General features: G+C 44.2%; 1 protein-coding gene across 1 annotated transcript in view; it reads left to right on the top strand.

The window, feature by feature from the left end:
• Positions 1–17227, top strand: part of LOC133386111 (neurobeachin-like) — a 28589-nt gene extending 11362 nt beyond the window's left edge. Inside the window, exon 4 of the mRNA XM_061629721.1 lies at positions 17022–17227. Coding sequence (XP_061485705.1) covers positions 17022–17227 — 206 coding nt within the window. The remainder of the gene's footprint in view (positions 1–17021) is intronic.
• The last annotated feature ends 686 nt before the right edge of the window (positions 17228–17913 follow it).

Genomic DNA, 17913 nt, shown 5'->3' with positions numbered 1-17913 from the left:
TCGCACTAATATTTGGTGTTCATCCATAAACTGACTGTGAAGCTTTCCTAGTCTAGAGAAAGGTCTGATAGTTGATTTACTGCGAAATGCCACAATAAAGAAAGGAAAGGTTTTTGTAACAGTTTGGTTGTATGATATTATCTGTAAGAAAATTTAATATGATAATCACAGGTCATAACATAGCAAATCAAAACACACACAAGAACATTACTACATCCAATAGAATTTAAAAGCAATACAGCACACATCCAAAATTTAATACGATTAAAAATAAACTGTGAATTCCAAGTGTCAAACAGTAATTACTACACTAATAAAAACAGTCCAGATTCTATGGCAAGTCCTAAAACTACAATTTAGCCTGGTAGCATTTGCAGATGCAGGCCTCTTTCTGATTTTAAAAAAATTGTTGTTATTTGCCTTCAAGTCAATTACAACTTATGGCGACCCTATGAATCAGCGACCTCCAAGAGCATCTGTTATAAACTACCCTCTTCAGATCTTGTAAGTTCAGGTCTGTGGCTTCCTTTATGGAATCAATCCATCTCTTGTTTGGCCTTCCTCTTTTTTCATTCCTTCTGTTTTTCACAGAGTAAAAATGGCCACTTGATAGCGGAAATGCATAAGGAAATGCATCCGCCAAGACATAAGTGATGTACTGCACTTCTGAACCAGAAACGTTGGCAATAATCTGACCCAGCATCCTACCTCTTATTGCTTCATAAAAAGGAGTGTGTCAGACATAATGTTTAATGTCCTCCACTTGACCCTGGCCACAAGGACAAAGCTGCTGCTCCACAGGGACTTTACACCATCTACCCTCAAGATATGTGAAGGGCATACTCTGGAAACGTAAACTGGTACAAGCTTTTCTTAATGGTGCACTGGTGAGGTTGACTAAGTACTATAAGATAAATTTATTTTTCTTAAAGTGGGGGCACTACAGGGAGAACTTTGAGTGCTGAACCAGACCAGCATCTTGTTTGGCATCCTGCTTGAGAAGCCAGTCACAAATTTTATTTGGGTCCCAAGACTTAAGTTTTTCTAACAAGGACAGAGAATACGTTTGCAGAAAGTGGTACAACATATTTTCCCACTGGTTCCCTTCCCTGTAATTCCAGTACCAAGATGATCTTTGGAGAGGCTGTCAAGCTTCTTGAAATACTTTAACAGTATCAGATGGACTTGAACTGTAATTGAGGGTAACCGTGTCTCCATCCTTAAGTGTGCGGCAGGGGTACCCCTGGAGACCCAAAGTTTTCCTTAAGAAGTTCTACTTGCTGTAGAAAGCTACAATATTGTATCTATGCTATGGAAAACGTAACACATGGTTTTCTTGCTTTCCTGGTACTAAGCCAAATATTGAACTATGACATTTGGCCATCTTTCAAGATTATCTATCGTACTATTTAAGATGGCATGGTGTGACACAAATGTCTTCCAGCTTGCTGTAGCACTGTTTCCCTGCCTTTGCCTATTCCTTCGCAAGTGCATGCCACTTACTAGTTCCCCCCAAAGTACGTGGGGGTACTGTCCCCTCCAAAGGCAAGTGCCTCATTAGTCATTTAGATTGTCCCATCTCCTCTCATAAAAGCCCTTGGATGCTTGGAGGGGGAGGAAACATTTTTAAGGACATCTCATCTTCCCCACCCTGTTGTCTATTATCCGGGTAGCTGGCAATGCTGTGTCCTACCCCATCTCTGGCAAACAAAGCAGAGCTCTGTGTCTCCTGCATCTGCATGTAGCTCTTTCCCCTAGTCGTGACAGAGTTCCTAGACTGGGGAGCCTGTAGTGCCCTACTGTGTTGCCAAAGACAGGGAGAGATGATACTATGATATGACAGGATAGATCTGAAGTCTCTGTCTTCTTTCCTAGCAGAGAAAGAGGAATGAGGGATGGATGGCATCCAGCCTATCTGATTCCAGCTGCCTCCTGTTTTTCTGGCTTCCAGACTGAAGGCAAAGCAGAACTTCAGGAACAGCTGGCTTAGTGGATTTCACACTGGTGTGGAGATTGTCCATCCTGAAGGCAGATGGGGGAACTGGGGAGAGCAAGCAGAGCAGGAAATAGGTGACTCCTCCTTGGATAATTATCTAAAAGGCTACTTATAGTCCACATCTGAAATATTTATCTATTTTTTTTTCTAAAGGCCTTTCTTTTTCTGCCCCTAAGGACAGCAGTTTTTAAAAACATAGATCTAGAGAACTCTGTGGTAGTCCATGTGCACCCTGGGGCTTTCCTGATCCTTTTGTAATGCAGCCCTCTGGCCCCGAAAAGTCTATACCCAAGACTGGAGAATCCGGGACGGTGTAAGTTTGGGGAGAGAGCAGCAGAAATTGGATCTACTCATGCATGAAGCAATTTTAGTGCAAGTCAGAATATAAACAAAATAAGATTAAAATACAGTATTTGAAACAATTCAGAAATCATTCTAGCCTCTTCTCCCCCTTTGCCACAACTCCAGCTGTTGAAAACAAATCCAAATGGAAGTTGGTCATTTTTTCAAAAACACACGGTGGTATTTAATGAAACAGTTCTGCTAGTGCAAGGACTTTTAGCTGTACTATGGAATTTTGTTGCCCTCTTCTCTCACCATGGGGATCCCAAATCTGTTCTGGGGCTTCTCCAAACTTCCTGGAGCAAATTTTGGGAGTGTACAAGTAGAGGAGAGGTGGAGAAGTTCCACTGCACATCTAAAAGTCCTTGTGCTATCGGAACTGTTTCGTTGGATACTGCCCACAACATTTTATAACTTTGGGGCCACCACTGAAAATACTGTTATACATGGCCTTGCTGTCTTGACTGATTGTAAACATAGCATAGGTTGCAAGAGTGGATTCTTGGTTGCTTGTGGACGTTGTAACAGATCTAGATAAAGACTAATACCGAATTACTCTGATTTGGCTCGCTGTTCAGGTACACACAGAGCTGATGCACACCCCTACAGCTTATACATCCATGAACTCTTCTGAGATAATGAATGTGTTTTGTACTCTGATACTGACATCAGAAAAAAAATACATAAAAATGTTCTCTTGATGCAAACATGGCAAAAAGTAAATGTGAAGACAGAGATAGTAAATGTTCACAACTGAAGTACATAAATTAGCAGTTATGTCTTTTTACTTTATTTGTATTACCCTAAATAATTTACTGTTTATTCAGTCACTATCTGATGATGTGACCAAAACTGAACTAACTGTAGTTCAAAGGTATGTGTATCAGTATATTCATTTTAAAACTAAAAAGTGTTTGAGTTAGATGGGGATTAACTAGTCCTCCCAACCCCCCCAGGAGTAGAAACTGCCACTTTCAGATTAAAGGTCCAATTTTCTGATTGGGGGGAGGGGCTTTATAACATTACTTGCAGTATAATCCTATGTATTTCTACACAGAAGTCCCATTGAGTTCAATTGGGTTATCCCCAATAAAACATGCATATGATTGCATTTCACAGCATATGTGAAATGGCATTTCAAATATACCAGGTCATTTAGGACTGCTTCAGGTGACAACAGTACCTTTGCTTTGTCCATCTGCAGCTCCATGGGCAGTCAATGGGTATAAGTTTGATAACACTAGACAAAAATCTGATTGACACACAAGCTGCTTTTTTCTGACCCAGCCTTAGCTCATCAATCCTCACTTATGAAATGTTTTATAAGTATATTTTTATTCATGTTCAGTGGCTTTGCAGAGTATATAGTCACAGTAAAATGTTGAGAGAACAAAAGAACAAATCTAGAATCTTACACTAAATTCTGTATCCAAAATGGTCACAGATTCTGTGCCAGATGCAGATGATTAAAAGTAATTTTTGGCCATTGCTGATACATGATCACCTGGCATCAGATGAGAGGGGCTTTTAACTTTGTCCACAACCATGTTAAATCCATGTGAACTGTTAGTTTTTAGCACAGTTCAAAAGCATTGTTTCAGCATTATCTACACTAAAAAGCAAGAACCCACATTTTTCACAAAGACATGGGGTAAAACTGTAGTGTATGTTGGCTCTGCAGCATGGCTTACATTGTTTTAATGGACAAATCATTGCATGGGTTTGCTGGAGGGGAGAAAAAAACCCAAGTTTACTAAAATAAGCATAACTCAGTAGATGCCTTGCAGTACATATAACAAAAATATGTCCCAGTGTTTTCAGCAAGATAAATATATACAGAGGAAATGCTTTCTCTGTAAACATGCAGAACGTTTAAGTGTGAAGAAATAACATGCTCCTGAATTTATATGCAATATATCCTTGAAACTAGGGCTGTGCACATACCATGTGGTAGGCCTTCCCTTATAATGTTAGACGGGGGTGTGTGCAAGTTTACAAAGAGTGTTTTATTGTGTTTGTCACCGATAACTTCAGTTTTGAAACTGTTTATTCACCAGTTTGTCATGAAACCTAGGAAGAACCGAGCTGCTGGAATTTTTAATTCTTCCTTTTGATACAACTGGGTGGAAAACAGTTCTTGAAAACCTAAATTCCAAGTTATGCAGAAAGCCAAATTTCACTTCATCTTAATGTGAAAGAACAAAATTTATGAAATTGGGGTATAATGTATTATATTGATGTATTGTGTTGCTTAGAATAGTCAGATTTCTATAAATGTCACTTTATAGCCTTCAGGTTAGCTAATCTTACTTGGTTTGGTGGTCATTTTTCTTTAAATACTACTGTGACTTAGTTCACACAGCAAGGGAGACTTCACTATCTAAGTGGCTTATGGACTGCAGCTGTATGAGGGATTTTTACTTTGTTTTGTAAACTAGCCATAACTTTGCAAGCTATATTGAGAGATAAGCATCTCCCCTTTTCTTTTGTTATAAATATGACATAATTCCAATAAATTCTCCCAAGTATTCTTTAAGATTAGGTACATAAGAATAGTAAAAAGAGAAACAAAGAACATGACGCAGTCCACCAGGGGCACAGTGTGTTCCCATTGGCTCAGCAGAGCCCTGTTTCCCCACTCTACTCTCTCCCTCATGTACCTGTAAGTAGACATTGCAAATATGTTAGGGAATGAGTGGTTTGTGCACACATCTGTTATGCCATCCAGCCATTCCTTTTGCCCCGATATAAGTTACTGGTGCTGAGTAACTTCCACTAAAAAGGAAAGCTGTATATGGGGATTTAGGAAGCAAACGTGCTCCAATTCCTCTTAATAACCCTGCGCACTGCTTGTGTTGACATCTGTGTTTCCTGTAGATGGGGAGGAGGGGAGAAACAGGGCTCTGAACCTGTAACAGGCTTCTCTGTGTGAACAACATGTGCAGTGGACTGTTTGTGCCCCATGTGTTTATATCTTGTAGAAGTATATGCTGCAAGATTCACTGTCAAATGTTTACTGACCCTGTCTTTACGTTCCCCTACCTTTCTAATTATGGCCACTTTACAATATTATAAGTAAAAAATGTATATACATTTTCAAAATGACTTATAGTGCAATCCTAATCATGCCTACTCAGAAGTAAAATCCTATTCAGTGGGGCTTACACCTAGTTAAGTGGGGTTACAACTGCAGCCCTAAGACGTTTCCTCTAAACCATACAGCACCTTCATCTTAAACTCATTTGTTTAGAAACAAATCCTGTTGCTTTAGGTTAAATACGTTTGGCATGGATTGGATGTCCATCTTTAGAAGGTGTCCCATCTGAATAATGAGCTCTATAATACCTTGTCATTTGGGGGGGGTCTTCAGGTTTTGGGTTGTTTTTTGAAAATGATGTGCTTCAATTATTGATAATTATTTTTGAATACCCATTTTAATATAGTAATTTGAGGGAGGAGGAGGATGTACTATTTTAGATTGACTTTTTTTTTAGAAGAGACAAAAATGGTTTGATCATATATATATCCTAGGTTTATTAATACTTTGGACATGTATTGTTCTTCTGCAAACATCTCTATTCAGTGTCACACTTTTGTTCTATTTTTAATTGAAAGAAGCATCAGATTCTAAACTAAAGTATTTTAACTTTATACAAATCCTTATTACCCATGTATTACCCTATTTGATACTGCATTGGTGCATAGCAGCTGGTCAACCTTTTTAAAAACTGGCAAAACTGTACTGGTGGATTAATATGTTTAAAGCTCTGATAAAGCCATCTGCAGAATTTAATTGTAATAGTACCAAGAGGTGCTGTACTATTATTTTGTTGTTTTATTTATTTATTTTAAGTTTTAAATGCTTCCACTGAAATTAGTAACACTGTTCTAGGAGGTACATAAAACTGTGATTAATAATTAGCAGGAAAAGGAAGTGATCCAGTAAGAACTACTTCCATGCAACCTCCATTCCCGTTTATTTTCAATAGGACTTGAGTAATTACACCCCAAATTGACATCCTGTTGAACACTGGCATAGTAGAATTCTCTCAGCAGTAGAATTTTGCTCTACTCATAGCAGTGATTTGAATAATTGTTAATTAAAGTAACTTTACATACTGTTCAGCTGTAGATAGTAACCCTTTCTTTAGTATATCTACTGCTCAATCCTGTATTTGTTTTCTGGGAAATAATTCCCAACGTGTTCAATGGGACCTATGCCCCAAACTGCAGCTGGCATGCCTGGCAATACACATCGGGAATTCAGTGGCGCTTAAGTGGAAGTCCCCGCTGGATTCTGCTCTTAAGCTAGATGGGCATGTAAAATTTCATTTGCATCGATCGACCCTCATTCTGTGTCCTATGAAGAAGCCAAAAGAATTTCAGGATTTGATTCCTCCACAACTTACACCCAGCTTCTTCCCTCTAACATCACAGCCATTTATTTCTTTTGGGAAATGTTTTAAACATTAATCTCGCCATTTCTCTCCCCCCCCCGTATTGCACGTGTCCACCAGTGGCAACCCGCCTAGGGAAAAGACCCATCTGAACTTTGCTGTCTGATGCTGGCTTTATGAGTGAAGGAGGCGCAGGTCCTCGCGTTGTCTGGTCGCGTTTCTCTCGCTCCTTTTCAGAAGCTTTCTGGTGACGCCAAAGCGAGCGCCCTCCTCCGAGGAAGCCCCAAGAGCGCGGTTGCCCGCCGACTTTACCCTTTGTTAGGCGGGGCAACAACAAAGCCGAAGGACTGTCCTCTGGACAAGTCAAGGCAACTGGAGCCGAGCGGGCGCAGGTGGGAGCATCGGGAGCGCCGCTGGAGCTAAACAAGAGAGATTTTGCACGGTCCCCTATTTCAATGGAAAGGGGGTCCTGGTTCCCCAGTGGCGGGCCTTCACGCTCGCTCGCTTCCTCGCTCGCTCTGTTTTTCTGGGGAAGTGAGTGGGTGCTTGAAATAGCTGCAATGGGTAGCACCTGGCTGTCCCCCTCCAGCCCTTTGGGGCGTCAGGTGCGCCTGTGGTTGCTGCTGCTGCTGTTGCTGTGGTTTTGGTCGCCGTTGTGGAAGCGGAGCCAAGGCTGCTCTATCTCCCGGCCATATGGGAGAGCTGCACTATTTTGATTATGCGTTGTGTAAACATTTTCATGTCGGATCCTTAAAATCCAGAGCCGCTCCCAAAGGGGATTAAGACATAATCCTCTCGCTCTATAGCTGTAGTGGATTAATTTCGTATTCTCTCAGTGGTCGGTTTGCTCCCTGAAGGCTCTAACAAAAAGACTCCGCGCTCTTTAAATGCGCCGTGGTATTGGGAGTTGTAATTGGAGATATCCAAAGGACGAGTGTAAAAATGACACACTATTAAGACTGAACGTTTCATTCGGTGCCTTTTCAAAGATACTGGGGGGAGGGGAGAGAGAGAGAGACTGGTTGCAGCGCTTCAGGGACTGAGTGAAATATATGAAATGCTCCACTCGGAGAGTGTGTGTTGTGAGAGCGCTTGGTGCCTTCGCATCGCCATCCTTCTAACCTCACTCAGTGGGGCAAATCTGCCAAGAAAGAGGCAGAGAGGGCACCTGAGAGAGGGGAGGCGGCATCTGCCACCGCTTCCCTCACTTGCGTTCTCCCTCTGCGTGGCATGCACAGGCTTGCCCCAGAGAGAAGGCCCAAGCAGGGCCGACCAGAAGAGGGCAAGCCGATACAAATTATTGGCCCGGCATTCCGGAAGGGGCCCCCAGCCCAACTATGTTGCATATGTTTTTGTCTTTCTCGGTAGTATCATTTGTCGATTGTTTTGACATCTCCCCCAGCCCTACATGGAGGCGCCTGGGATTGAACCTGGGACCTCCTACATGCAAAGCAGGCACGCTGCCACTGGGCCAGGGCCCTGCCCTGCACCAGCACCTGTGAGGCTGACCACCAGCCACGCGCCCTCTGCCTTCATTAGAGTCTCCAGAAGTTGGGAGAGAGAGTAGGCTTCTCCAGATACAGGGCATATTTAGGAGGGAGTACTGGAAACGGTCAGCCAAGCCCCCAGCCTCCTGCTGATCCAGCCCCAGCCAGTCCTCCCCTCTTTACTTCTCCTTGGCTTAAACCCAGAGCCTATATTCAGGGCCCAGTGTGTGTGTATGGACTCAGGAGTGTTTTGAAAATATAGTCCACTGTAGCAATCCTATTATGTAAACTTTATTCAAGAGAATTATAAAGACAAAATAAGAGAGAGGCTGTGTGCTGGTGTGATAAAGAAAATAGAATAGTTTCTAGCTAAACCTGTGCTATGCCAGGCTAAAGTAGGGGTCGCATTTACATAGCCTCTCCTTGCTCGCCCTGAGAAACAGGAAACCTTCTTGGATATACCAAGGGGAAGAAATGGGGGAGGGGGGAGAGAATATGCCATTAACCATGTGGTTTCAGGAGAGAGGGTTTCGTTCCCTCCAGTGGGAATAGCCACTGATGGGAGTTCTCTCTGTACTGAGATTGCAGTTTTCACACATTGCTCCTGTAATCAGACCTTGTTTGATGGGAAAGGCTCAGCACTGGGAATGCCCTGGAAAGGTGCAGCTACATTTGTGGATTGAAGAAATCTTGGAAGTACATTTTTTGAGAAATCTCATTATAGCCTTATAGTTATTCCAGCCAAATATATAGTTAATAGTGTGCACATCTGTAGTGTGAAAGTAGCTTATAAATCCAGGGTAGCTACCTCAGTGCCCTCCAGATGCTGTTGGACTTCAAGTTCCATCTTCCCCGCAACCAAGTCATGGATGATGGAAGCTGTAGTCCAACCACATGGAGCCTACCTCTGTTATAGATGTATTAAATAACTAGATGTTCTGTTGCTAGAGATGTGAGGCAAAACTCACTTGGTCTTACTGCTGACTATGTATTTATTAATTGTACTTTTTGAAAGCTTAATGAGTTTAATTGTTTTATTAAATTGTTTTGGGGATATTATTGGGGCTTCTTTGGCAGGAAAAGCAGTGTAGAAAAATTGAAATGAAATATAGTTCTGGTGCTTGTTATGAGAGCCAGTGTGGTGTAGTGGTTAGAGTGTTGGACTATGGCCTGGGAGACTAGGGTTTGAATCCCCACACAGCCATGAAGCTCACTGGGTGACCTTAGGCCAGTCACTGCCTCTCAGCCTCAGAGGAAGGCAATGGTAAACCCGCTCTGAATACCGCTTACCATGAAACCCCTATTAATAGGGTCACCATAACTTGGGATCGACTTGAAGGCAGTCCATTTCCATTTTCTGGTGCTTGTTCTAAGCAGTAAGAGGGAATTTTTGAACAATTGAGAGCCTGTTGTGACAAAATTGCAAGGCACTTTGAGGATAAAATCACCCAGATTTGCATGGAATTAGATGCCACTATTAGGATTAGTCCAGAGGAGGTGTCTAGAGCACTGTCTGTTCCTGTTAACTTGGATAAGTTTCAATTGTTGAGGCTGATGATGTTGACAAGCTGCTTGAAAGGGTCTAGCTGATTACTTGTCCTCTCAACTCTTGCCCATTGGGGCTCATAAAAACAAACTGGAGGGGGCTACATGGATGGGTCCAAGGAGTGGAGAATGCCACATTGCAGGAGGGGCAGATATCATTTACCTTTAAAGAGATAGTGAGATGTTGTCTCCTAAAGGGGACCTTTCTGGATCAGAAACTGTTGAACAACTATTGCTCAGTTGCTAACATTCCCTTCTTAGGCAAGGGGCTTCAGGTAGTTATGGCAGTTCAACTACAGGCAGAAGAAGTGGATTGTCTAGACCCTTTTCAATTTAGGTTCAGGCCCAGCTGTGGCATCAAAACTGCCTTGGTCGCTCTGGTTGATGACCTACCTCACGTGCTACCTTAGGACTACATCCTAAAGCACCTTCATTGGCTGGAAATGGGGGGCATTGCACTGCTGTTGTTTCACTACTGCCTTTATGTTTTCTGAGTACCATTTGGGAATTATTACTCAACATCATGGGAGTTAACTTGTGGTATCCCACAAGGGCCAATCTTATCCCCCATGCCTAAGAAGGGAGCATCTATATGAAGCTGTGGTAGGATGTCATCATGGGATTTGGAGTGAGGCATCATCAGTATGTTGATGACATACAACTCTACATTTCTGTGCCATCTGAATTAGGAAAGGTAATTCAGGTGCTGGAATTGGGGTGGTAATAATAGGCTAGATGTAGACCAATAAATTAAAATTGAGTCCATACAAAATGGGATTGCCGTGTGTTGCAGGCTCTCAGTTCTGGGAAGTGAGTAAATAACCTGTTCTGAATGGGGGGCATGGCCCTAGAGATAACACGTTTGAAGCCTGGGGGTGCTTCTTGACCAAGCACTGACACTAGAAGCTCAGGTGGATTTAGTGGCTAATTCCGGACAGAGATAGCTTGGCTATAGTGCTCCATACTCTGGTAAATTTAGGGCTGGATTATGGCAGTGCTTTGCTCTGGTAAACTCAGGATGGAGTACAGTAATTATATATGGAGCTGCCTTTGAAGACAGTTCAGAAACTACAACTGGTGCAGAATGCAGCAGCCAGGAACTACTAGCTGGGTGCATATCACACAAAGCTGGAATGTGGATTCTCTGGATGTTTTGTGGCTTGTGGAATGAATCTCATCTACATCCATCTGACTGGTGAATTAGGTTGGTTTGGCTAGTTGGAAAGTTCACATTCTATGTTATTTTTCCAGAATACCAGTTACAGTCCTGAACAGGTATTGGAACATTTTTTCTGAGCAAGCTTTGTGATTTAATGCATGAAACCTGTGTAGTCATGTGTAACTGGTGAACTTGGATGGTTTGGCTAGCTTGAAATTTAGACTTCCAGAATATTTACCCAAAATACTGTTTATGGCCCAGAACAGGTAATGGACCATCGTTTCTCTGGCTGTTTTGTGGTTTATTCCATTGGCCCCAGCTAGACCTGTGTGACTGGTGAGTGTGTTTGGTTTGGCTAGCTGCAAAGTTGGAATTCCATCACGTCATTTATCATCTGGAATGGGTATTTGAACATGCTCTTGTTGAGGTTTTTGTGTCTTATTGTACCAGTCCCATCTAGTTATGTGTGATTTGTGAATATGGTTGATCTGGCGAACTTGGAAGTTGTCATTCCCTGGCCATTCCATTCTGTTCTGGATGGGTTCTAGATGTGAAGGGATTAATACATATATAACATTGGAAGGGTTTTTGGCATCAGTTTTTATAAAGGGGCCATTCCGCCATGTTCCATTCCAGATTTTACACTATCCTGCCACCTGCTGCCTCCACTTGTTCATACACTCTGCTCAGTTTGGTTGAGCCCAATCTTCCCTGCCCAGGAGGGATAAAAAGAAGGAAGTGGCTGCATGGTTGAGACTGGCCCAGCTCTCCTTTTCACATTGCCAAGAGTGTCTAAACAACAGCTGCTCCTGCAAGAAGTCCCTGGAAAACTGGTAGAAAGTATTATTAAAGCTAGATTAACTAAGCACATAGAAGAACAAGCCTTGCTGAAGCAGAGCCAGCATGGCTTCTGCAAGGGAAAGTCTTGTCTCAGTAACCTATTAGAATTCTTTGAGAGTGTCAACAAGCATATAGATAGAGGTGATCCAGTGGACATAGTGTACTTAGACTTTCAAAAAGCGTTTGACAAGGTACCTCACCAAAGGCTTCTGAGAAAGCTTAGCAGTCATGGAATAAGAGGAGAGGTCCTCTTGTGGATAAGGAATTGGTTAAGAAGCAGAAAGCAGAGAGTAGGAATAAACGGACAGTTCTCCCAATGGAGGGCTGTAGAAAGTGGAGTCCCTCAAGGATCGGTATTGGGACCTGTACTTTTCAACTTGTTCATTAATGACCTAGAATTAGGAGTGAGCAGCGAAGTGGCCAAGTTTGCTGACGACACTAAATTGTTCAGGGTTGTTAAAACAAAAAGGGATTGCGAAGAGCTCCAAAAAGATCTCTCCAAACTGAGTGAATGGGCGGAAAAATGGCAAATGCAATTCAATATAAACAAGTGTAAAATTATGCATATTGGTGCAAAAAATCTGAATTTCACATATACGCTCATGGGGTCTGAACTGGCGGTGACCGACCAGGAGAGAGACCTCGGGGTTGTGGTGGACAGCACGATGAAAATGTCGACCCAGTGTGCGGCAGCTGTGAAAAAGGCAAATTCCATGCTAGCAATAATTAGGAAAGGTATTGAAAATAAAACAGCCGATATCATAATGCCGTTGTATAAATCTATGGTGCGGCCGCATTTGGAATACTGTGTACAGTTCTGGTCGCCTCATCTCAGAAAGGATATTATAGAGTTGGAAAAGGTTCAGAAGAGGGCAACCAGAATGATCAAGGGGATGGAGCGACTCCCTTACGAGGAAAGGTTGCAGCATTTGGGGCTTTTTAGTTTAGAGAAAAGGCGGGTCAGAGGAGACATGATAGAAGTGTATAAAATTATGCATGGCATTGAGAAAGTGGATAGAGAAAAGTTCTTCTCCCTCTCTCATAATACTAGAACTCGTGGACATTCAAAGAAGCTGAATGTTGGAAGATTCAGGACAGACAAAAGGAAGTACTTCTTTACTCAGCGCATAGTTAAACTATGGAATTTGCTCCCACAAGATGCAGTAATGGCCACCAGCTTGGATGGCTTTAAAAGAAGATTAGACAAATTCATGGAGGACAGGGCTATCAATGGCTACTAGCCATGATGGCTGTGCTCTGCCACCCTAGTCAGAGGCAGCATGCTTCTGAAAACCAGTTGCCGGAAGCCTCAGGAGGGGAGAGTGTTCTTGCACTCGGGTCCTGCTTGCGGGCTTCTCCCAGGCACCTGGTTGGCCACTGTGAGAACAGGATGCTGGACTAGATGGGCCACTGGCCTGATCCAGCAGGCTCTTCTTATGTTCTTATGTTCTTAAGTCACCACCTGCTGTCCCTCCCTCCCTCATGGGTGGTCTTTGCTCTGATCTCTGAGAAAAGCACGTGCATTTCCCTGACTGGACACCCACTCTTCCCCACCACTCCACCCAGCAAGAGAGAACAAGTGCAAACAGCCAGAGGTGGTGGTTGATTTTGCCCCCTCTTCTCGCACTCACTCTCTCCCTCTGGGTGGTTCTCCAAAGCCCAATTCTCACTCTCCATGCCACCCGGGGGGGGGAATCAGCAGGCAGAGGGTACAGGTGTTCCTGTCAAGAGCAGACTCTTCTCAGTAGCTAACACTCTCTTTTATGGTATTGGCTCATAGGGATGTCTGTTGTTGTGGGAGAAGGCATTAATAAGGATCTCATTCTTGACCCAGCAGCAAAAAAGGGGGCATGGCTGTAATTAGCATAAAGTGACCCTGCACTTATGAATTTACCACTGCACCACCCATTTGCCCACTTTTTGCAGGGGAGCAGGCAGCAGCTGCCTTCAGCTTCTAGGTGGGAAGAGGCAGGGAGCCGGAAGCATCTTGGCACTGGGGATGCCCAAATCAGGGTGGGTAGGTGGGTGGTAGGTAAGAGGATCACTACTGCCAGACCACCCCCAGACTCAAGGGCCCGGGCAGCTGTCTGATAGTCCTGGCTCTGCTTTCAATCTCTGAAACCTTACTAGGATAATAGCGGCTTACTTACATGGGTTCCGATAATAATCAGGAATATCCATGCTGCTAAGTAACACAAACACCACCACCCTTTCTTCCCTTGCGTGAAAAAAATGTTAATGGAAACATCATGTGATCCTTAAAAACGCGATTTAGTAGTAGCTGGTTTTGCCTAGTTCAGATTTGTATTAGGTTTCATAAAGTCGTTTTTTCAAATTGTTTCAAAGTGTGAGGGTTACTTGCATGCTTTTTGCCCAGAAATCTGCACGATGTACTTTCCAGGGGTAGTTTTAAAACCCCGCTAATCATTGTCATTCTCTCTTGCACACACGCGTCACACCCACAAAAGGTTTAGGCATTCTCGGGGGGGGGGGAGATTTCTTGTTATAGGCTTTGGCCTTCTTGACCGTGAACTACCAGCCACTTCTTTTTTATTTTGTCCATATAACAAGCGGGGAGCTGGGAGGTAATTGGGTTAACTACCTGATCTTCCTTCTGGGACTGAGCAAGGCCCACTAAACGCCTTCTTATAATGATAGACTATCAAGCGGCTCCCGAGCTGCCTCATCTTTAACGCCCTTTTTTATTTTAGCATGGAGGCCGGTAAAGCCGAGCGGTGGGGGGGGGGAGGAAGGGTTAAAGACAACGCAAGAGGTGCAGGGGGGCCAACAGGGAGGGGGTGGAGAGAAGCAGCCGCAGAGCAGGGCAGAGAGCTGCGGTCTGGAGAGATCTCCTTGCCATTAAACACAAAGGGGAAGGCGCCTGGGGAATCGAAACCCAAATCCACTTGTAATCGCACGAGAGACTCGCGCACAATGACTTGAGCAACCTAGATTAAGATTGATGAGCCTTTAAAGCGCCATTTCGGATCGATCCCTTGCCCAAAGCGGGAACCCGGCCAATACGCCGACCTGCCGAGCGGCGCGCCTCTACATCGCCCCGCCAGAGGGGGAGGTTGAGGGGGGGGAGATGGAGCCCACGCGGGGGAAGAGCGAGGCGAGCCCCGGCGCATATGATCCGGATCAGCTGACTTGGGGTCAAGAGGCCAGGCTGGCCTATTAGGCGAGGGAAAAACAAGAAAATGAAAGAAAATAGCGTTTGTATCAATATTATCCAGCCCCTGGTGGGCTTCCTTGAAAGCTGTCAGAGGCGGTAAGCCGAGCGTTGCTTTGGACTGGGCGAAGAGGGGAGGCGATGCCGGCTGCTGCTGCTGCTGCGAGGGAAGTTAGCGCTGAAATAATGCCTGAAACGCTCCCAACAGGCAGATCGACGGGCTGATACGGGTTAAGTGGGTGGTAGGAAGTGGAGCTTCCAGCATGATCCATTGATACAGGAGGATGGGGGGAGAGCAGTGCTTGGCAGCCCAAGTGGTGCCCGGACCTAGCTCAAACCAGCCAGCCCGCCCGCTCGATAACCCCCAGCGTCCTTCCCCTCAGAAAAGAAGCCGAGGAAGCGGCTGGAAATTCACCAATCGAAGCACAGCTTGGCGGCGACTTGCATGGAAAACCAAATTTGAACACAACATTTTACAGACTTGAAATGAGGTTCCCCTCCCCCTCAAAAAATGCTGAGGAATTAACAGTCTCAGTAGCTTTTTCTTTTTAAGAAACAAAATGGACAATAAGATCCTTTTCTTAAAAGTGATGACCTTGTACTATATTTCATGTTATTTGAATATTCGTTTCTGTTTATTTATCCATACCACGATCTTGGCTCAATACCCCATTATTCAATGTATTTATTTTTGTGTGTTCTGCATAATTCTCGAGATGGAATTTTCAGTAAATTCGTTTAGGTTCAGGACGAGAAGTCTCCCATAATGCAGCAAAACCGGCAGAATCGTGTGGCACCTTAAATACTAACACATTTATTGTGGCATAGGCTTTTCAGATTATCACATGTCGCCTTCATAATGCTGGCCCATCCTGATCCTAAACGCCTACACTCTACTTGGCTCTAAGGCTGCAGTCATAAAAACACAAACTAGACAGTAAGTCCCACCGAATACGGTGGGACTTACTTCCGAGTAAATTGTCGGAGGATTGTGCTGCACATCCCCTTGTTCGAAACGCCCCATCAATTTCACGATTTACTTTCAAGCTTGAGGTATAATTCCGTGCACATTTACTTGGGATTAAGTCCCACTGAACTCAGTGGAATGTATCTCCGAGTAAACAAGTTAGAATGGCTCTGAATCTTTTTGTTTTAGAGTAACTACACTCTCAGCATTAACATTTTAAGAAATGTGGATTGAAGATTAGATTTCAGAAGGGGAGAGGTTATTTCTGGCGCCTTAGCAGAAAGACAAATTGGTTTCTTTAGAATCGGAACTGTTTGTGTTTCACAATGAAAGCTATTCTGTGTCTGCGAGTGCGTGAGCGTGTAAGAAAACCCCACATACACACAGAGAGAACACTCCTTTGGCGTCGGGGGCGTCGCGGCTGGTTTTAGGTTGTAGAAAATTCGGCATTAACTAACGTCCAGAATAATATAAAATGAAGCAAAATATATTCGATGTTGACGCCATATAATTTATATTATGATTTGGTCACTGGATACAGTAAGACTAAATCTAAATATATTTTCTTGGAACTCCCTCTGATTTTTACACAGTGGAGCGGATTTCCTGAATACTTCAGACACCCTTATGGGGGTCTTCAGCGGCAACCCGATTATTATTAATTGGGTGGGACCTACTCCCAAGTAAGCATTCATTGGATTTGGCATCGAGATTAATAAAAGGAGATATTTCAGTTGTGAGTTGTGATCTCTCCATCCCCACCCCCACCCCCCGCGTGGACGAACAAATCTTTCCAACCGAACCTTCTTGTCTTTAGGTTAAATTGGACCCTTAGGAGACTCACACATTAAATACACAGACACTCATCCTTAGTTTTCGGGGTGTTGTTTTGTTTGAAAAGACCTATAAATTGCCTGCTACTCCTATGGTCTGTCGATCATAGTCTGAGGCTCAGATAACGACACCGCCCGTTCGTACCGGGAGAGAATCGGGCTTCCAGCACCTCCCCGCAGACTTCCAAAAGGTCTCCCTCTCGTTCTCTCAAGGCCCAAGAAGGAGGTCTGTGTGTCTCCGGAGTGGCTGCAGCATCCTCACGCCGCCCCTCTTGTCTTGCAGGCCCCGTGGTCCTCAGCACGCCGGCTCAGCTCATTGCCCCGGTGGTGGTAGCCAAGGGAACGCTCTCCATCACCACGACCGAGATCTACTTCGAGGTAGACGAGGATGATCCGGCCTTCAAGAAGATCGACCCTAAAGTGAGTACAGGACTCGAGGGCGGCGAGCGGGGCGGGGTGGAGGAGGAGGAGATTTCCTGTAACAATTAATTCGGGGATGCTACAAAGTGCCTGGACCCCCCCCGCAGCGTCCCTCGCCTGCCCCCCTGCCTCTGACTCGCTTGCTGTTTTATTAAAAAGCCCAACGCCTTCATAATGTACAATCCGCTATTCCTCCTGCGCTCGCTTTTTAACAATCTTTCACTCCCCTGAAGGCCTTTGTATGGACGTGGGCAGATAAGCCAATTGCTTTGAAATCCCTCGAGGTAACGGCAGGCCCACATCTCAGCCCCTTTCCTCGCGTGGTGGCTCCCCTCTGGAGCTGGCTGGAAGGCAGTCCCTGGGTTTTCAGGAACGTCCGTTTCTGTACGTGTGCCTGTTATTTGTGGGGGTGGGAGAGGGTGGGGAGAGCAGATATTGGGCGATTTGAAACTCGTAACTAGAAAGGGATCCCTCCGGTGTTTTATGGGTGGGCAAAGAAGACAGCTGTCAGGTAGGCCTGTCCAGCGAGGATGGGGAGATTCGCCTTGTTGGAGGGAAATTGACAGAAGGAACCATACATTTAAAAGTCACATCCATGTTATTTTAATTCAATCACCAGTGGTAGTGATTTTAATAAAATAATTTTAGCAGTATTGTAAACAATTGTGGCCTTACTAGTAAAGCGATCTGCCTCTTCCCGCCTTGTCATTCTTGACAGGAAGATCGGAATTAAAAGTGTCATCCCGGATTTAAAT

The sequence above is a fragment of the Rhineura floridana genome, chromosome 5 (assembly GCF_030035675.1).
Source record: "Rhineura floridana isolate rRhiFlo1 chromosome 5, rRhiFlo1.hap2, whole genome shotgun sequence".
In the NCBI taxonomy this organism is placed as follows: domain Eukaryota; kingdom Metazoa; phylum Chordata; class Lepidosauria; order Squamata; family Rhineuridae; genus Rhineura; species Rhineura floridana.
Note: the sequence above shows the minus strand (reverse complement) of the source record. Positions and strands in the feature narration are given on the sequence as shown.